Source organism: Antedon bifida, chromosome 7 (genome assembly GCF_963402885.1).
Source record: "Antedon bifida chromosome 7, ecAntBifi1.1, whole genome shotgun sequence".
Lineage (NCBI taxonomy): Eukaryota > Metazoa > Echinodermata > Crinoidea > Comatulida > Antedonidae > Antedon > Antedon bifida.
The window spans coordinates 19,757,147-19,777,696 of record NC_136232.1 but is presented as its reverse complement, the minus strand read 5'-3'; the positions used below and the strand labels follow the sequence as shown (position 1 = coordinate 19,777,696).

The following is a 20,550-nucleotide window of genomic DNA, read 5'->3' as shown; positions in this document are numbered from 1 at the left end:
CACTCGTAATCAATTTAATAAACTTTACTTCTGCGAGTCAGCTCAGCATATGAACAATATACTTTGTATATTGCTTTTAGATATTAAACATTTAAATGAAGTACATCACCAGATGCAATAATACAATTAAAAATTAAATACTTCATACTATATTGATATTATATGATATTCGTATAAAGCACAAGATTTACAAAACACATGAACTAGTTAACTAGGATTGTTGAAATGGGATAATAAACTGAACTACTGACTATGACGTCATGATGTATACTGTACAACCAAATTCATCCATGATTTGTGTTTTCTAGTTTCATTAGATATAGGCAGAGTAAGGCTGGGTGTGTCTAGTTTCATTAAAAACTCAGATCTACTAAATGGATCATTTAATTATTATCCAGGGAAGGATTTTTTATATGTTATTTACCTTTTTAAATGTTATATACCTTTTTAAATGTTATATACCTTTTTTAAACGTTATATACCTTTTTAAATGTTATATACCTTTTTAAATGTTATATACCTTTTTAAATGTTATATACCTTTTAAAATGTTATACCGTAAAACCTCGAAAAGAAGCCCATGGGCTTAAACCTCGAAAAGAAGCCCATCTCGAAAAGAAGCCCCCCTCTACAGTTTGCAAAAGTACTCTCGAAAAGAAGCCTAGCTCAAAATGAAGCCCCCTGGCCTTCTTTTCAAGATAGTATGGGCTTCTTTTCGAGATAGACTACTATACTGTATTAAGAATGTAGGTTTATTAACTGAACGTCAAAGGAACAGAAATAAACAATACAAACACATGATTAAGATTTACTGTAATAGGATAATTTAATGCCAGATACTTCAGATGCAGACTGATGATAATAATTAATATGTATGATCGTGTTTATCATACATTTATTTTACAGTTTATTGTTGTCCAAATGGTGCTTTGATCGCATCTTGTATCTTTTTCTTGTCTACTTCGTTGGCAAATATGTAAAATCGGCAGGGAATTTCCACACCTCCACCAATTACCCATTTTCCTTCTGGGGCCGTTTGTTCCATTCCAGTTATCTTGGCTTTAAGCTGCACTACTACCTATCTTTCATCAACGGCGCTATTATCTGAGCCAAACATTCAGGAACATGTCCAACATCTGCACCATTCAACGAACATACCTTGATTGCATTTCTTGCTAGATTTTTCTTGTTTTATTTGACGGTGAATCATAGGACTGTTTTTTTGCTTTTTATATTGTTTTTTAATTGGTATATTAAACATAATTTCATGGTTGAAAAAATGTCTCAAAAGTCATATTATTGTAGTAGAAATTCACAAAATTTACAGCATTCATTTCGAAAAGAAGCCCTCTCTACAGTTTGCAAAAGTACTCTCGAAAAGAAGCCCATCTTGAAAAGAAGCCCATCTCGAAAAGAAGCCCACCCAAGAGCACTAAAAAAAGAAGAAGCTCATGGGCTTTATTTATTTATTTATTTGTTCTTTCTTTAAACTGAAATACACTTTCAATACAAATGTACTGATTTCCAAAGTGGTTCAGTAAACATATTTACAACAAAAATAAAATATAAAAGAAAAACAAAAAGAAAGAAAACAGATATAAAACTATTTACAATTGTTAAGGCAAAAAGGTTAATACATATATGATTTCTATAGTGAAGATTTAAAAGTTGCCAAAGACATATTATGGAGTTCTGATTTTATGTTATTTGGTAGAGAATTCCATAATTTAGTTGATCTATAAACAAAAGTTCTTTTACCCTGAGAGTTATTCCATAACGGAATAGATAAATCATTATTACTTTGGGAGCGAGTGCATTTATTATGGTTATCTACAGTAAATTGAAATAATATTGTTAAGTATCTTGGAGCTATTTCTTTTAAACATTTAAATAGCACTATAAGAATATTTTCATTCCATTTTTCTGTAAGTCTACTCCATCCAAGAGTACTTAAGATATCATTAATAGGGGTATACATGTCTACTGATAACAATATTCTACCTAATCTGTTGATTAAAACCTGAAGAGAATCTGACAAACTTATGTTACAATTAGACCAAACACAGCAACAATAATCAAATAATGGAATAATTAAAGCATTTGCTAACATTTTTAAAGTATACATAGGAAGATACATCTTAATACGACGAATCACACCGATACGTTTAGCTATTTTACAAGACATTTTGTCTATATGTTCCTTCCAATTTAGTTGAGGATCAAAAATGACACCTAAATACTTAAAAGAATCAACTCTTTCAATAGTTTTGTTATTATGAAGTAAAGTTATATTCTTAAATGTTGCCGTTTTCTGATTTGTGCTGAAAACCATAAGCTTGGTCTTATTAAGATTTAGTGTGAGTTGATTATGGTCAAACCATTCTATAATTTTGTTTAGATTGATATTGAGTTGATTCTGAAGTATTAAAGGGTCAGATGAACTACATAAGAGTGTTGTATCATCTGCATACATCACACATTTACATGATAAAAATTCAGGAAGTGAATTTACGTATAAAATAAATAGTAAAGGTCCCAGTATTGATCCTTGTGGGACACCAATATTAACATTCATGGTGTCAGATTTTGTTGAATTTATACAAACAACTTGAGATCGTCCACTTAAATATGATTTAAACCAGTGAAGTGCAATATCATTTAAGCCATAATTCCTTAATTTGGTAAGTAATATTTCATGGTTAACTGTATCAAATGCTTTCTTCAAGTCAAGAAATAAAGCAGCAGATGACATCTAAAAGAGTAGTTTCTGTAGAGTGACCTTTTCTAAAGCCCGATTGGGAGGGATTTATAAGGTTGTTAGTTCTTAAATACAAATATAATTGATCATGCACAGCACGTTCTAAGAGTTTTGAAAGTATGGGTAAAACAGAAATTGGGCGGTAATTATAAGGGTCTGACATATCCCCATCTTTATATACAGGTGTTACCTTAGCTAGTTTCCATTCATCTGGAAATCTAGAACTGAACATAGAAAGATTACAAATATATGAGAGTGAGTCACAAATTATCGGAGCAGCTAGTTTAAGAAGTTTACAATCAAAGTTATCAACACCCATAGCTTTATTAGTTGACAATTTACATAACTGGTTAAAAATGTAATCAGGGGTAAGAAGATCAAATTCAAATTTGTTATCTGCAAAACAATTTTCTGAAGTGTTACTAGTATAATTATTGGAGTTAGTATTATTGGAGTTAGTAAATTGATTTGCTAAAGAACTTCCAATTGAAGTAAAATGATCATTGAAAACATTGGCTGTGTCCTTATCATTGGATGTATAGTTTTTATTATTATCTTTATATACATTATTTATACTGGGTTTAGTTTTAGGTATTAATTTATTTATTGTATTCCATAATTTCTTGGGATTTTTAGCATTTTCGTTAATAGTATTTGTACAATATTTTCTTTTTAAATTCCTATTTAAATTATTAACTTGATTTCTCAGTTGTTTAGCTTTGTCCCAATCTTCAGGTTCATTAGTTTTGTGAGCTTTCTTATAATAGTAGTAGTAGTAGGCTTCTTTTCGAGGTTTTACGGTATACATGTTGTAAAACCTTTTTAAATGTTATATACCTTTTTAAATGTTATATACCGTACCTTTTAAAACGTTATATACCTTTTCAAATATTATATACCTTTTAAACTAATTCATTGCATATTACTGTGTTATAGGCTATAGTATGCTCACTAGGGCTGGCATGAATTTATTTATTTATTTCATACTTTTAATACTTTTATTTATATCATCCTTATATTGAATAAAGACACTGTCAAACTTAGAGAGTAAATAACTGTGTGAAGTATAACTGATAATAAAGTTTGGTTCTAGCTAGGACGCAACGCAAGGCTGTAAGCTGAGATGACCAATGACAAGCGACAGTTCTTGCGTTGTGCTTACGTCTTTCCGATTGCGTCCTAGTAGTAACCATGCTTAAACGATGGTAGTGTTGAATCTATCCCAAGTAACGTACTGTGCATCATTAATACAACATCACAAATAACATTACAATACCATCTTGATAACTAACTTGAAAATGTCATTATTTGATATTAAATAAGTTTTTCTATGAATGGCTGTCAAATTTTGTGGAAAAGGGTTTGGTTATTTTTTGTAATGTTTTATAGTTTTTATAAACAGAAGTGAGTATACAAACTTTGAATGCAAGGTGATTTTCCTGTGTCTAGATTGAATCTGAAAGTATTGGAACAAAAAAAAATAATAACAATTACTGTATGACTTTGTACTGAACGTTTTATTTATTTTGAACTTATTTTATATTTATAATTTAAAAGAAACCCCATTTTCTGGGTTAAATAGAGAAGTGATTAAGACTAAAAAATACAAAACTGGTTGGTAGGATGAACCTCAAAACTTAAAAAAAACTAAAAAGTATTAACAGAAGAAAGACGAATTCAATATAATAATAAAGTTGGAGGATTAATAAATATATGTTTATTTCTAATATTGTAGTATTAGAAATAAACGAATTATCAATTATGCACATATCATAATGGCTTTGAAGAAGCAATGGTTGTACAGGAAGTTCAAAATACTCAAGTGGAACAGCATTGCCAGGTCAGCCAATAAACAACTCACAACAGTTACCGGAAAGATCAAATCAAAATTTAAGTCGAAGCTTGTTAATTTTTTATGGAAATATGTCAACATCATTATCAAAGCCATTATGTTATATGCATAATTGATAACATAACAACTTCAAATCGATATATTGAATTCAGGCTGTTCGTCTTTTTCATGCTTAAAGGGTCTTTCACACCTGAAAATAAATAAACCAGAATAGGTGTGAAAGAGGCTTTAGATAATATGAGCTTTTTTAGGGAAATCTCCCAGATTTGTGTACTATTAGTTTAAATTGTAAATATCTTTTCAATTATTATTTTGTTAGTTTTTATGAACTTTCTTGTTATATATTCCCACCCCTTTAACAGCAGGCTGATTGCTTCCTGGAAACAACGTTTATGAGAAAAACAACTGTTTACTTCTTTCTTTTTTTTTTTTCATTTCTGACTTGTTGCTTAATGTTGATTAGTTTTACGATGTTTTTTATATTTGTTTGTACTCTACTGGTTTTTTTTTCCATTTTTCTCCTCAACGCCATCAACTTACAACATGGCAAAGCTAAGTTTGGTTGACTTATACCATTGGGGGTTGTATTGCGTTAAGGATTATCTTAAATGTGATTGAATGAATATTGGTCCCCTTTATGAATCGTTTGACGGTGGATGATCTTAATTTTGGATTCTTGGTCCTCTTTATGTGTTGTATGGTGTTGGGTCTTAACTTTGATTGGATGAATCTTTGATCACTTCCTTTCAATCTCTTATAGACTTATAGTGACGTTCAACCTGTGTACTTTCTCTGAAAAATGATTTCTTTTTCTGCTGTTAATATTTAACTATGCGATTCTGCTTAATACACACTTTTAAGTGTTACGCATTGTATAACATCATAATATAATACATAAAAATTGTATTTCTTCTGTTTTGTCTTACTATCGGATGTTCGTTTTATTTGGACCTCATTTTAAGCATTGCTTACAGTGCGGTGGGGTTTTCCCATTACGTAATCCTAATGTTTTATCAGCAACGTTATAGCACTAGGGTGTTCTTTTTTTTGTTTTTGGTAGAAATATGTTTTATGAATTTCTTACAAGATTAAACTAGCGTTGGTAAATGATGAACTGGATCTAGTTTAGGTGCGATAATGATGTCAGTTTAGGGTGACCCTTACCAAAGCTGAATGCCTTCGCTTACCATTCACAAAGCATTCGAATGCTACTCCTGGAATGCTATTATTGGCATTCGAAGGGCTATACTTAGCATTCGAATACTAGTGGTATATAAGTATTCAATGATTGAATTTAGCCTTCGAATGCTTCTTAGCATTCGCTAAGCCTTCGCTAAGCCTTCCAGGGAGCCGAATTATTTAAATGACCTTAAGCATGCGAATGGTAGCACTAGCATTCGAATGCTAGTGGGTGAATGCTACACTAGCATTTGAATGCTAGTGGGTGAATGCTACACTAGCATTCGAATGCTAGTGGGTGAATGCTACACTAGCATTCGAATACTAGTAGGTGAATGCTACACTAGCATTCAAATGCTAGTGGGTGAATGCTACACTAGCATTCGAATGCTAGTGGGTGAATGCTACACTAATACTATGCAAACTAGTGAGCAAAGGAAAATGCTACATAGCATTACGCTACAGTATTGTAATAGGAATTCAGGGTTGCAACAAAACAAGTTAAAACTCTCATCAGACTACTGTACAGTATGTTATGATGTTAAACTAGGACCTAAAATAAAAGGCAATTCAACACAATATTCGGGAAAAAAGTACAACCCCTTTTTACTTTAATTGTTTTGATATATTAATAAGATGCTTCATTTATCATCTAATGGGGTAAGGACGTTACCTCGCTAAGGTCTTATGTCCCACATACCCTACCGTGTTTAATTAATTGTTTAGTACATCTATTCAAACTTTTATTTATTTTTTATTTGTTGTTCAAGCAACTCGCTTCTACTTTGGCATTCTTCTCCGAGAATCAGTCTGAAAGATAACAAAAATCAAGACAATTATTTGCAAAGGAGACTTGTTTCTTTATGTGCAGTCAGTATATAGCAGATAAAACTGAATTATGCACTATTCTCTAGTCTGTAGACTATTAATTTATTTAATATATTTACCCTTTAAAATAAATACTTGTTGTGTGGTTACTGTGTTACTGTTTGTATTCATTTCAAATGTTGGAATTAGGAAATAATCTGCCATGGCATAAAAAATGCCTCCACCATCCCATGGTCTTATAATAAAATAAATGATGCCAGAGTGAAAACTGCTTTTATTTAAAAGTGCTTTTATATATAGTTTAGTTAGCCCTCCTCTTTGATCAGTGATACAATGTGGTTAGCTAGATTATAATATAACTAGCCGATGTACGTATTAATGAGGAACAGTGATCGAGGGCTTAACAGTTACAAAACAACAATTATTTTTGTTTTACGTTTGAAAGTCTCCATCTTAAACCCATTTTATAAATCCCAAATTTATCCAAAGATTATTTTATTTTTGTTTAAATTTGTGTTTGTTTTATATAAGCTTTAGATATTAAATTTTAAAATGTCTTAAATATAAATGTTATGGATAGGCCTACTATTACCGATCGACTAACTAGAGTTCAAATAATGCATCGCTTGTGATTGGTCAAATACTTTATTTTTATCTATATTCTTACTTCTACTTTACTTGGCTTTCTGTGAATATGTCATGTATATGGTTTTATATGTTATATGTTATTATTGCGATTGAATATTCTTCCCTATATTGAAATAAATGAAAAAACCGCCTGTGCTATCAAAACCTCAACCAATGCTCATGGTTGTTAGCAGGACTTCAAACCTTCAGTATAAAGTATTAACAGAAAACAAAACATGTTTAATTCAAAAGGATAATGATTAATAATGTAAGTTGTGATGCAGGAAGATAATATAATACATGCATTTCTAATATTGTGTGATAAATCGGGAAGTTTTCCAAAATATCTTTTTACAAGCATTATTGGTGGCGCACTATGTCACATTGCATGGATACTGTGCAATTTGGACCTTGATGCTCGTTATTTTGTCTTTTGTCTGTATGTAATTTTAATGCGGAGCATCAAATAAATTCAATCAATCAATCAATCTGTTTGACTGGCGATTCGTGTAAATTTGCATATCATGTGAAGCCTATAATGAATTGGTTTCGGCAGATGAATGTTAGTTGTTGTCGTTTCTTTAAGATGTGATTTTTTGTCAATACTAATTACATGATATATTGTATATGTTAATAATATGAAAGTTGTAACAATGTATTTATTACAACGAATGAAAGTTGTTATTGTCTGTTGTTGTTTATTGTTCATTATTTTGTAACAGTACCGTTCGATAATTTCCCTTATTCTGCTTTATGACTACAAACGTAATAAGTTGTGATTATCAATGCATTTTTACTCTTTTTAATACAGCTTTGCCCTATTGTCCTTGTTGAAGTTAATGTAAGGATTTGGAATTTAATTGAGTATTGAGGGCGCTGCGTAGTCATTCTGTAATTGGAATACAGGTGACACTGTGTGATATAGGCCGTGCGTAAGCGGAGCGGGGTTCTTTTGTTTGTGAGTTTCAGGCCCTCGCTATGTTATAGTTCTGATATAAGGCTGTGCGAGTTCTTTTGTTCGTTGTGTTTTAAGATCTTGCTATGTTCTTATTTTATTCTGAGGTATAATAGTCAGCTATCACGAGTTGATGCTGTGTCATACGTTTGGTGTTGTATAACTTGAGGGCTTGAATTCTTGTACTTGAAATGATTTGTATAAAAATTTGATGCAGGAGTACAATAGGAAACTAATAAATCGGATAGAAGGAAAGAATCAAAGTGTATTCTCCTTTATTTGTTTGGAACCACGACATTAATACATGAATTTGGTATTATGGATCCAGGTATTAAAGTCCCATTCTCTACGTTTTTTTAGATCTAATTTAACTACAATTAAGATAAAAATAAATACTAGATGGTCCTATTGAGATAACAATTTTTGTCTTTAAACGTGAAAAATAAGTCGATTCTAATAATTTAAATCCCAACATGCATTGCGCAAGATTGATATTTTTTTTTTCCTGTAATCAAAAGTAAACTACATCCGGTTGCGTAATTTTTTTTTCCAGGACGAACGTGGGTAATTTACATAAATGGGCGTGGCTTAACCCCCAACTACTGTCGCGCATGCGCGTATTGTCTACTTTCAGCAGAGAGAGTATGCAGAGATATTAAATCATTTTTGTAAACAGCGTCCAACCGAAATTTGTTTGGTCTAGTGGTAAAGGTGTTAACCTATTACACTGGAGCCCTCGGTTCGAGGTCTTTCAAGAACATGTTTTTTTTTAATAGTTGAGAGAGATTATTTAGAGGGTTAGGTTTAGTATATTTAGGAAGTAGATCAGCTATCTTGCAATTCTTTATAATAGAAAATAATTAAGGTAATGAATTATTCATGATTTCTGCCCACGTTCATCCTGGAAAAAAAAACGCCATCCGCCATTTTATTTATTTTTTATTTGTTGTTCAAGCAACTCGCTTCTACTTTGGCATTCTTCTCCGAGAATCAGTCTGAAAGATAACAAAAATCAAGACAATTATTTCCAAAGGAGACTTGTTTCTTTATGTACAGTCAGTATATAGCAGATAAAACTGAATTATGCACTATTCTCTAGTCTGTAGGAGGACTATTAATTTATTTAATATTTACCCTTTAAAATAAATACTTGTTGTGTGGTTACTGTGTTACTGTTTGTATTCATTTCAAATGTTGGAATTAGGAAATAATCTAGTGCCATGGCATAAAAAATGCCTCCACCATCCCATGGTCTTATAATAAAATAAATGATGCCAGAGTGAAAACTGCTTTTATTTAAAAGTGCTTTTATATATAGTTTAGTTAGCCCTCCTCTTTGATCAGTGATACAATGTGGTTAGCTAGATTATAATATAACTAGCCGATGTACGTATTAATGAGGAACAGTGACAAAACAACAATTATTTTTGTTTTAAGATTGAAAGTCTCCATCTTAAACCCATTTTATAAATCCCAAATTTATCCAAAGATTATTTTATTTTTGTTTAAATTTGTGTTTGTTTTATATAAGCTTTAGATATTAAATTTTAAAATGTCTTAAATATAAATGTTATAAAGATAGGCCTTCTATTACCGACCGACTAACTAGAGTTCAAATAATCCATCGCTTGTGATTGATCAAATACTTTATTTTTATCTATATTCTTACTTCTACTTTACTTGGCTTTCTGTGAATATGTCATGTATATGGTTTTATATGTTATATGTTATTATTGCGATTGAATATTCTTCCCTATATTGAAATAAATGAAAAAACCACCTGTGCTATCAAAACCTCAACCAATGCTCATGGCTGTTAGCAGGACTTCAAACCTTCAGTATAACGTATTAACAGAAAACATGTTTAATTCAAAAGGATAATGAATAATAATGTAAGTTGTGATGCAGGAAGATAATATAACACGTGCATTTCTAATATTGTGTGATAAATCGGGAAGTTTTCCAAAATATCTTTTTACAAGCATTATTGGTGGCGCACTATGTCACATTGCATGGATACTGTGCAATTTGGACCCCATTGGAAATTGGCTGGTTTTTTCCGGCCTAATGGGTGTTCCTGATGCTCGTTATTTTGTCTTTTGTCTGTATGTAATTTTAATGTTGAGCATCAAATAAATTCAATCAATCTGTTTGACTGGCGATTCGTGTAAATTTGCATATCATGTGAAGCCTATAATGAATTGGTTTCGGCAGATGAATGTTAGTTGTTGTCGTTTCTTTAAGATGTGATTTTTTGCCAATACTAATTACATGATATATTGTATACATTAATAATATGAAAGTTGTAACAATGTATTTATTACAATGAATGAAAGTTGTTATTGTCTGTTGTTGTTTATTGTTCATTATTTTGTAACAGTACCGTTCGATAATTTCCCTTATTCTGCTTTATGACTACAAACGTAATAAGTTGTGATTATCAATACATTTTTACTCTTTTCACTCGGGGTACCCGAGTCTAGGACTCATTTTCTCCTCCTCCTCCTCCATCTGGACACTATTGAGTAAAAAGTGCGATTTATAAAGTACTACTCCTCCCTTATTCGTTGTAGTATGGAGCTGGGATTTGGCATGAATATACTACAGGGACATGTCCTCAAAGCTTTAGAGCTGGATTTTTAAATTTCAAACTGGATGCAGCCATATCACGTCTCAAAGATGGTACCGTATAGCCGTATTTGGTAGAGGTTATTGATGTGTATGTGACGTCACATCATGTCTTATGACGTCATTACAGCTTCATTTGCTGTATCCCGAGTATCGCACATTCATGCTTTTTTCTTAATTAATTTGTTTAATTAAGAAGCCACAATGTGTGACACACACCACAGCGTTATGTAGTTATATGCGGCTTCTTGGCGTAGTGGTTATCACGTTTCCTTAACACGCAGAAGGTCCCCGGTTCGAGCCTGGGCGAAACCTTTTTTTTTTAAACTTTATGGTGAAAAGTACTGTATACGCAATATGATATACATAGTATATCTTATTTTCATTATTTTTTAAAATACTTATTTTGTGTAATCGGTAATTATCACTTTTACACATGTTTATTTTGCTTTGTGCTTATTACCATATTTATTTGTAATTTAAATGGATTAAAAAACTTTTTGTAACCCACATTTTTGGTGTAAGAGGTTTCATAGTGTAGTGGTTATCAAGTCTGCTTAACACGCAGAAGGTCCCCGGTTCGAGCCCTGGCGAAACCTATTTTTCTTAAACTTTATGGTGAAATATACTGTATACGTAATATGATATAGAGTATATCTCGTTTTATTACTCGGGGTACCTGAGTCTAGGACTTCTTCTTCCATCCGGACACTATTGAGCAAAAAGTGCGATTTATAAAGTACTATTCCTCCCTTATTCGTTGTAGTATGGAGCTGGGATTTGTCATGAATATACTACAGGGACATGTCCTCAAAGCTTTAGAGCTGGATTTTTAAATTTCAAACTGGATACAGCCATATCACGTCTCAAAGATGGTACCGTATAGCCGTATTTGGTAGAGGTTATTGATGTGTATGTGACGTCACATCATGTCTTATGACGTCATTACAGCTTCATTTGCTGTATCCCGAGTATCGCACATTCATGCTTTTTTCTTAATTAATTTGTTTAATTAAGAAGCCACAATGTGTGACACACACCACAGCGTTATGTAGTTATATGCGGCTTCTTGGCGTAGTGGTTATCACGTTTGCTTAACACGCAGAAGGTCCCCGGTTCGAGCCTGGGCGAAACCTTTTTTTTTTTAAACTTTATGGTGAAAAGTACTGTATACGCAATATGATATACATAGTATATCTTATTTTCATTATTTTTTAAAATACTTATTTTGTGTAATCGGTAATTATCACTTTTACACATGTTTATTTTGCTTTGTGCTTATTACCATATTTATTTGTAATTTAAATGGATTAAAAAACTTTGTGTAACCCACATTTTTGGTGTAAGAGGTTTCGTAGTGTAGTGGTTATCAAGTCTGCTTAACACGCAGAAGGTCCCCGGTTCGAGCCCTGGCGAAACCTATTTATGGTGAAATATACTGTAAACGTAATATGATATAGAGTATATCTCGTTTTATTACTCGGGGTACCTGAGTCTAGGACTTCTTCTTCCATCCGGACACTATTGAGCAAAAAGTGCGATTTATAAAGTACTATTCCTCCCTTATTCGTTGTAGTATTGAGCTAAGATTTGGCATGAATATACTACAGGGACATGTCCTCAAAGCTATAGAGCCGGATTTTTTAATTTCAAACCAGATGCAGCCATATCACGTCTCGAAGATGGTACCGTATAGCCGTATTTGGTAGCGAGGTTATTGATGTGTATGTGACGTCACATCCTGTCTTATGACGTCATTACAGTTTCTTTTGCTGTACCCCGAGTATCACACATTTGTGCTTGTTAATACAGCTTTGCCCTATTGTCCTTGTTGAAGTTAATGTAAGGATTTGGAATTTAATTGAGTATTGAGGGCGCTGCGTAGTCATTCTGTAATTGGAATACAGGTGACACTGTGTGATATAGGCCGTGCGTAAGCGGAGCGGGGTTCTTTTGTTTGTTGAGTTTCAGGCCCTCGCTATGTTATAGTTCTGATATAAGGCTGTGCGAGTTCTTTTGTTCGTTGTGTTTTAAGATCTTGCTATGTTCTTATTTTATTCAGAGGTATAATAGTCAGCTATCACGAGTTGATGCTGTGTCATACGTTTGGTGTTGTATAACTTGAGGGCTTGAATTCTTGTACTTGAAATGATTTGTATAATGATTTGATGCAGGAGTACAATACGAAACTAATAAATCGGATAGAAGGAAAGAATCAAAGTGTATTCACCTTTATTTGTTTGGAACCACGACATTAATACATGAATTTGGTATTATGGATCCAGGTATTAAAGTCCCATTCTCTACGTTTTTTTAGATCTAATTTAATTACAATTAACATAAAAATAAATACTAGATGGTCCTATTGAGATAACAATTTTTGTCTTTAAACGTGAAAAATAAGTCGATTCTAATAATTTAAATCCCAACATGCATGCTGTAATTCACCCACTTTTTGATCGATTGTCAAGCCAAAACAAACCATAAAACGTACATTTAACATAAGGAATGACCTGGTTTAATGTTGGAATGGGTCTTGAACTTAGATAAATAAATGTATTTACTTATACTGTACTTATAATTAGATTAAGTGAGTAAAATAATTTATAACAATGAATATGATGCATTGTATCATTTAATTATGTGATCAATACATACAGTATATATTTTAAAATTGGGTGTCATTGATCCAAACAATCACAGGATATCATTCACTATAACATGGTCATTCACTATTGATTACACTAATATAAAGAATAACATTATAACTAAGTTCAAGACCCATTCCAACATTAAACCAGGTCATTCCTTATGTTAAATGTACGTTTTAATATAAAGAACAAATGCCTAAATAATAAACATATAATAAGATAGCATTTGAACATTATAATAAACTTAAAACTTTGTTCTTAACTGATTCAATGAATATGAAAAAATATCAAGGCAGTTATCTTTAATTCAATTTATTTGTATCCGTTTTGCTTTTGTATGTTAACCCTCCTGTTATTGGCGAATTTTTTGTTGCTGTTGGTTGAGTTTCGAAATAAAATAAATAAATAAATATAGTATATAATGTTTATAAAATATATAAAACCAAATATGTGAATTAGATAATTAGATATTCAAGAAACTAAAGTGATAATAATATGTATAAATCCATTTATTAATCCCTACCACAAGTAATTGCCGATACATGATCAAATAAATATTAATGCTTATACATCAATTTCATGTTTATTAGGTCAAAGGTCAATAACTTCACTTTGATCATTTTTTCACAAACTATTTCATTACAATAAATATAAATATACATGATATGAGCAATTTCAGACCATTTTTAAATTTCTATGACCATACATTTAGTAAATACAGTAGGAGTCAAGGTAAAGGGTCAATAGTGCAGAAAAATAAAAATTCTGTTAAAATTGGTCAAAATGTTCCATTACAATGAATAAATATATATTATGTTCCGAGTATTTTCATACCAATATCTTGTTGACAGACCAAAGGGTTACAGAGGCAATTTGGGTGCCATTTTTAAAGTGGCTGTTAATACCATGGTTATGGGTGTCGTGAAAATTTGTTACATTTTTGGTGTTTGTGTAATATCAAGTGATTCACTTTGGGCATAAGAATCCTACGGAATTACACGAGTACCCTGGGTGGAGAGAGAGGCAAACGTAAGTCATTTGGTGAGAGTTGAATTCAAACTCACAATCTCACATCCTGACATTAATGCGGGATCAGACGCCTAAAATAGCAAGAAATATTAATATTTTCTAGACCTGGAAAGTTTAATTTCTGAAATAGAAAAGTGGACAAAAACTAGATTTTTGTGTACATTCCTTTTGATTTGATTTTGTTGTTTTTGTTCTTGATTTTAGTTCTTTTATTTATTTTTATCTTGAAGATGTGTGGTTGACACCAACTCCATACTATGGCGGCCTACTTACAGACTCTTGTCTCAGAGCCAAAGTTGACATCTTCCCTGTTCATCTGTATTCAAAAGTAAGTTAGAATTGATATTAAGGTTCAAGATTTATTGTATTCTCTTTCCTTCAGATTGTATCATGTTTTCAAAAAGAAATAAATGGTTAAATTATACTACCTTACATTACAGATAGGAGAAAATGAAACTCAACAGTATGAACTAACACCTGAGAAACTTGAGAAAGGTTTAAAAGATGCCAGGTCAAAGGTCAGTTGATTTACATTATATCCACCAGTAGAAAGCAGTCATCCAATCAGTAAATCAATCTGTGGAGTTTCATGCTCTGAGCAGTCTAGACTCTTGGCCCAGGCCACTCTCTTGGCCCTTGGCCACTCTCTTGCTCCTGGCCACTCTCTTGCTCCTGGCCACTCTCTTAACCCAGGCAACTCTCTTGGCATCAGCCACTCTCTTGGCCGCAGGCCACTCCCTTGGCCCAGGCCACTATCTTGACTCAGGTCACTATCTTGACCCAGGCCACTCTCTTGGCCCCGGCCACTCTCTTGACCCAGGCCACTCTCTTGGCTTTGGCCACTTGCTCTTGGCTCCTGGGCCTCCTCCTGGCCCTGGTCACTCTCTTAACCAGGGCCAGACCACTCTCTGGACCCAGGCCATTGTATACTTGTAAGATTTAATTTTAACTTTTTTTTTCTGTAAATACACTTAATATTGCCTAACTCATTTCTTATTTTCAGGATTTGAATGTACGTGGTCTTTTCCTCATGAATCCTCAAAATCCTCTTGGTGTCATTTATTCAAAGGAAGTTATCAGTGCTTGTCTTAAGTTCTGTAATAAGTATGTAATACTAATAATGAAACTTGAAAATTATTGGGTGTAGGTATTTATAAGATAGTTAATGTGCCTCTTGTGACCGACAGTCAGTTATGCCTCGTAGACCAGAATGGTATTTATCCATATCCTTATTTGACCAATACAAATTTTGCTTCAAACACTTTCACAGATGTTGCACTTACTAAATCATATAGAAATGTGTTCCAATGATTGATTATTCTCAAACTAAAAAAAAAAGTGTTCTCAGTTCCCCTTCTTCATTGCAGGCATATATATTTTCAAATTAATATGTCCATGGGTAGCGCTGTCTGTATGTAGGGTAAAAAATATTAAAGAACTTGTATCCACATACACTTTTTAAATAATAATATTAATAATAATGTATTCATTTATAATAAACATTCTTATTGGTCATTAGAGTTTTGCTAGGCGATGTGAAAGGGATATGTTAATTAATTAATATTAATATTCTGGATCTATGTAGCGCCTTTTGTGAGACCTCTAAGCACTGTGCATAAAAATTGAGAATTGATACGTTGATAAAGGCCGTGCATCCAAATTATATTCTTCTTATTTTTTGACAGGCATTCACTACATATTATATTTGATGAGATTTACCTGACTGGTGGTTTTGTTGAAGGTGTCCAAACCACCAGCATCCTTCAGTTCAAACCAGAAGATATACCAGACCCTGAAAGAACACATTTTATCTGGGGCTTTAGTAAGGTAAAGTAAAGTACTATGTGCAAGTGCCATTTAGGTGTACAAGAAAGTAAAAAATTATCAGATAATTTGAGAATTCAACCACGTTTTTAACCACATACAAAATTCCATCCCTTGTAATATACTTTTTGTATCTAAGCGATGCAAGAAACATGAATTATTTGTTAGTTATATTTCGCAAACTTATTGAGTTTGCATTAGGTGTGATGTAAGAATTTACCTGACTACATTTCACTAATACAAACGAGCCTTTTGTAGCCAAATGGTTTTGCATGTCGATCCATGGGGTTCGAATCCCATGAGCAACTTCTTTCATACTTTATAGTGAGACAGATTATTTAGAGGGTTAGGTTAAGTTATATTTAAGAAGTCGGCTATCTTGTAATTCTTTCACATAAAAAATAATGAATAATTGATGATTTCTGCATCGCTTACCTACAAGAAAAAAATTTGCATCCCTGGAAAGAAAAGTTTAAATGACATAAAATCTTAATCCTTTTATTTAATTTCGATTATATGAAATCCCGCCCACACATGGACATCTATACGCTCATTATTTTCAATTATATCCATCTTAATTGTTACATAGGATTTTGCGATGTCAGGGATGCGTGTTGGTTTGTACTATGGTTTTTCAGATGTTGTCCGCAAGCAGATTTTGAGTCAATGTCGTTTTACCCAGATACCTGGATTTATCCAAATTATGCTGTCCAAGATGTTAAAAGATGAAGGTAACCCTCACTCGCTCTGGTGGTAGGATAAGGATTATAAACCGTACTGTAGGTCTGTGTACACCTCTGGCTCTTGTGCACTTTAAAGAACCTAGTACATCTTTCGAGAGAAGTAGGGTGTTACCCCGGTCACACACAGACAGTTATCATAACTCATCATGAGGGCCCCTTGATTGTGAGCATACGCTGTTCAGAGTCACCCTCTATAAATAAGGTTGAATAAAATAAATAAACAAAATGATCTATAACAATAATGGCATTGTTTTTTATCACATCACTACATCACATTCAGATTCTGTTTGTCATGCTAGAACTTCAGGCCATTTTGTTTAATTTTGGTGAATTATTGAAAGAATAGTTTTAAAATTATCACTGTTTTTGGTAAAATTATTTTTCAGATTGGGTAGACAATGTGTACTATCAAACCAATCAGAAGAGGTTGAAAGAAGGTTATGAACTTGTGACCCGGGAACTTAAATCTATAGGTGTCCCGTATTTAGAGGCGTGCAGTGGTCTTTATGTCTATTGTGATTTTAGGAAGGTACATACACTTTGATATTTTACAATTTTTGTACTCAATTTATGCATGCATTTTCTCTTTCCCTGTTACCCTCACTCGCTCTATGGTTCTGGTGGTGGAACAAGTGTTTCGGATAAAGAATATAAACTGTAGGTCCAGTGCACACATCTAGCTCATATGTACCTAGTACATCACAGCCACTTATCATAACTATCGGCCCTCTGGGAGACCAGTCTTTGACTGAAGAGGTCACCAGTATAAATAAATAATAACAAACAAACACGCTCATTATGATTAAAATTCTTTGCCTTTACCAGTTTCTTAAGGAAAACACCATAGAAATGGAAGAGGATCTGTGGATGAAATTCATTGCAGCTGGTGTTTACATCTGCCCAAGTCAAGCTTTTTTTAGTGACGAATTTGGCTGGTTCCGTGTTATTTTTGCGGATGAAAAAGTTAAGCTTGAATTAAGTAAGTAAGCTTGACTTTTATTAGATTTTAAAAATAGGAGTTTGGACTGCTGACGTTAGAGTAATCTTGGTCTGGCTGAATTTCATTCTTTTGTGTTTTGTTAATTAAAATATCTCATGCCAAGTTGAGTGCACAACATGACATTATTTTCTCCCACAAACTTTAAGGACATGTAATGTCTTCCTTCTTTTAAACACATACCACAAACCTTAGGCTCTGTCTACACTATCAAACTAGTTTGACAAAAAAAGTGTGATGTGCCCAAATATGGTAATGAAATTACATCATCATGTCCATATATGGGCACATCACATTATTTGTCACATAAAGTTTGACAGAGCTTTCTTACAAACTTTTAAACAAACACAATAAAGTTAAATTGAAACACTTTCCCAAGAACACTCTGACTAACAGATTATTGCATATTAATTTACATTATTTAAAATGATTATTATTAGTATTATGATTATTCATATGATTTATTTTCAGGTATGGAGCGTATAAAGAAAGTTTGTTCTGAACTTCAACAAGGCTAAATCTACACATCACATGATTATAAAACAACTCAAGAATCAAAATGTTTTAAGTGTAAAAAGTACTATCGATTGTATGATAATTTTAATAACTACTGGTCCTTTAAAATAGTTTTGCGTCAGAGAGTTAATTCGTCATTTGCTTGAGATATTTGCCATACTCTGAGGTAGTACTGTACCTATTGGGGAATACTTAAAAAAAGTAATTTTCAGCATGTGATGATTTCTAGAGTTAGAATATAGGCCAAGCAGGCAGAATGTACTGCTCCAACAGATATGATAATTTTAAAGCTCCGGTACTGGCATGAATTTTAAATATAATATTTGGTTAATTGTACATCAATCAAATATGTGTAACATGAAAAAACATGAATTTCCCTTAAAATGGTTAAATATAAAATTTGGAAAAATTCTGCTATAAAAACCAGAGTTTTTTCAGTAGTTAGGTAGTTTAAGATAATGTAATAACATGCCTGGTGACTCCCTAGAAAGTGAAGAAAGATGGTGGGTATACGGTGGATAATTTTTTCTATAGCACAAAATACAAATCTGAAGTTGAATAAAAACACCAGAAAAGAAAAAAGTAATATATTAGTAGTAGTAAGTTAGTATTAGTGGTATATATAATATATATATTATATTACCTATATTTAGTCATTTTTACCACACTGTTAATTTTTCATAGTATTTAAAAATGCCTCTCTATTAACAACATTTGTGCACAAAAGAATAGAGATTTTACTGTGTAATTTGAACTATAAGCAAACATAGGGGAAACTATAGATCGATAATTATTGGAATGTATGATCAATAGAAACTTTTTGTCCGCACCTAGTCTTTAAATCAATCAGTTTCTGTTTATAATTATAATATACATCTATATTAAAGAAATATTGTGCTAAACTTAACAACTGCAAAAAAAACTTTCAGCATTATAAATGAAAATTGGGTCAATATTTTAAGCTGAAATTCAACTCAGGAGTTAAAGAATTATAAAATCAACTCAGGAATTAAAGAATAAAATCAACTCAGGAATTGAAGGTGTAGAATATTACATGATTGTATATAATTATAATTAGTTACACAGAGGTAATTATTTACATTCCTGGCACCTTAGTGAGCCTCTTCACACTCTTTATTAACTTATTCATACGCCACTGGTTTTTAATCATTGGTCAGGAAAAGTTTGACATGGCGTAGGTAGGTTTCTCACATTTTGTACTAATTTAAACCCATTTTCATAAAAATTGGTAGCTTGGTAATTTATCAAAATAATTTATATTAACAAGATGTATTGTCCCCCTGAAAAAATAGTTCTTTAAAAAAAAATTTGTTTTGAGTATGCCATTTTAATGTCACATAATAGTTATCCACTTTGACCAAAACATGAAAAAACTGTAATTTAAAGCAAAAAAATAGTCTAATTGGCTGCCAGCCAATGGGTTTTTGGTTGACTTTTTTTACAATTTTTTTGGTCATTTTACAGAATTGGTTAACTTTATTAGAACTCCAAAATAACCTATTCAAAGTCTGATTTAATTAATCTTCATTTTTCATGTTTTGGGGGGACAATACATCTTTAATAATTTGTACACTAAAATATACACTTTTTTTCAGATTTGCTATATTTGAATTTGTGATAATATAAACGTGTGACTATTGATGATCAAATAAACGTATCTGTCAAATAAGTGCTGCCTCAATCTTGATTTCTTTCAATTAGCACTTTATTTGAATAAAGTATCACAGTAGAATAAGTCAGCTGTATCAATCTTGTTTGGCTTACTTCACTGTGCAGTCGAATAAGTATCCTGTTGAATTGAGTGCTGCCTTAGTCTTGATTTATTTCACTAAGCACTTCGGTTTATATGTATGACAGTCGAATAAGTGCTGCCTCAATCTTGCTTTATTTAACTAAGCACTTCGGTTTAATAAGTATTGCAGTAGAATAAGTGCTGCCTCAAT

The 20,550-nt window shown here is 32.2% G+C and overlaps 1 protein-coding gene and 1 non-coding gene across 2 annotated transcripts in view; both read left to right on the top strand.

Moving 5' to 3' along the window:
- LOC144848509 (1-aminocyclopropane-1-carboxylate synthase-like protein 1) overlaps positions 1 to 20,084 on the top strand; it is a 60,071-nt gene extending 39,987 nt beyond the window's left edge. The window contains exons 5-12 of the mRNA XM_078705291.1: positions 14,737 to 14,834; positions 14,947 to 15,024; positions 15,510 to 15,610; positions 16,192 to 16,333; positions 16,920 to 17,061; positions 17,460 to 17,602; positions 17,899 to 18,052; positions 18,542 to 20,084. Coding sequence (XP_078561417.1) covers positions 14,737 to 14,834; positions 14,947 to 15,024; positions 15,510 to 15,610; positions 16,192 to 16,333; positions 16,920 to 17,061; positions 17,460 to 17,602; positions 17,899 to 18,052; positions 18,542 to 18,588 — 905 coding nt within the window. The 3' untranslated portion in view covers positions 18,589 to 20,084. The remainder of the gene's footprint in view (positions 1 to 14,736; positions 14,835 to 14,946; positions 15,025 to 15,509; positions 15,611 to 16,191; positions 16,334 to 16,919; positions 17,062 to 17,459; positions 17,603 to 17,898; positions 18,053 to 18,541) is intronic.
- Positions 12,175 to 12,247, top strand: Trnav-aac (transfer RNA valine (anticodon AAC)). The gene has a single exon. It is a non-coding gene; the product is annotated as a tRNA-Val (tRNA).
- Positions 20,085 to 20,550: the final 466 nt, after the last annotated feature.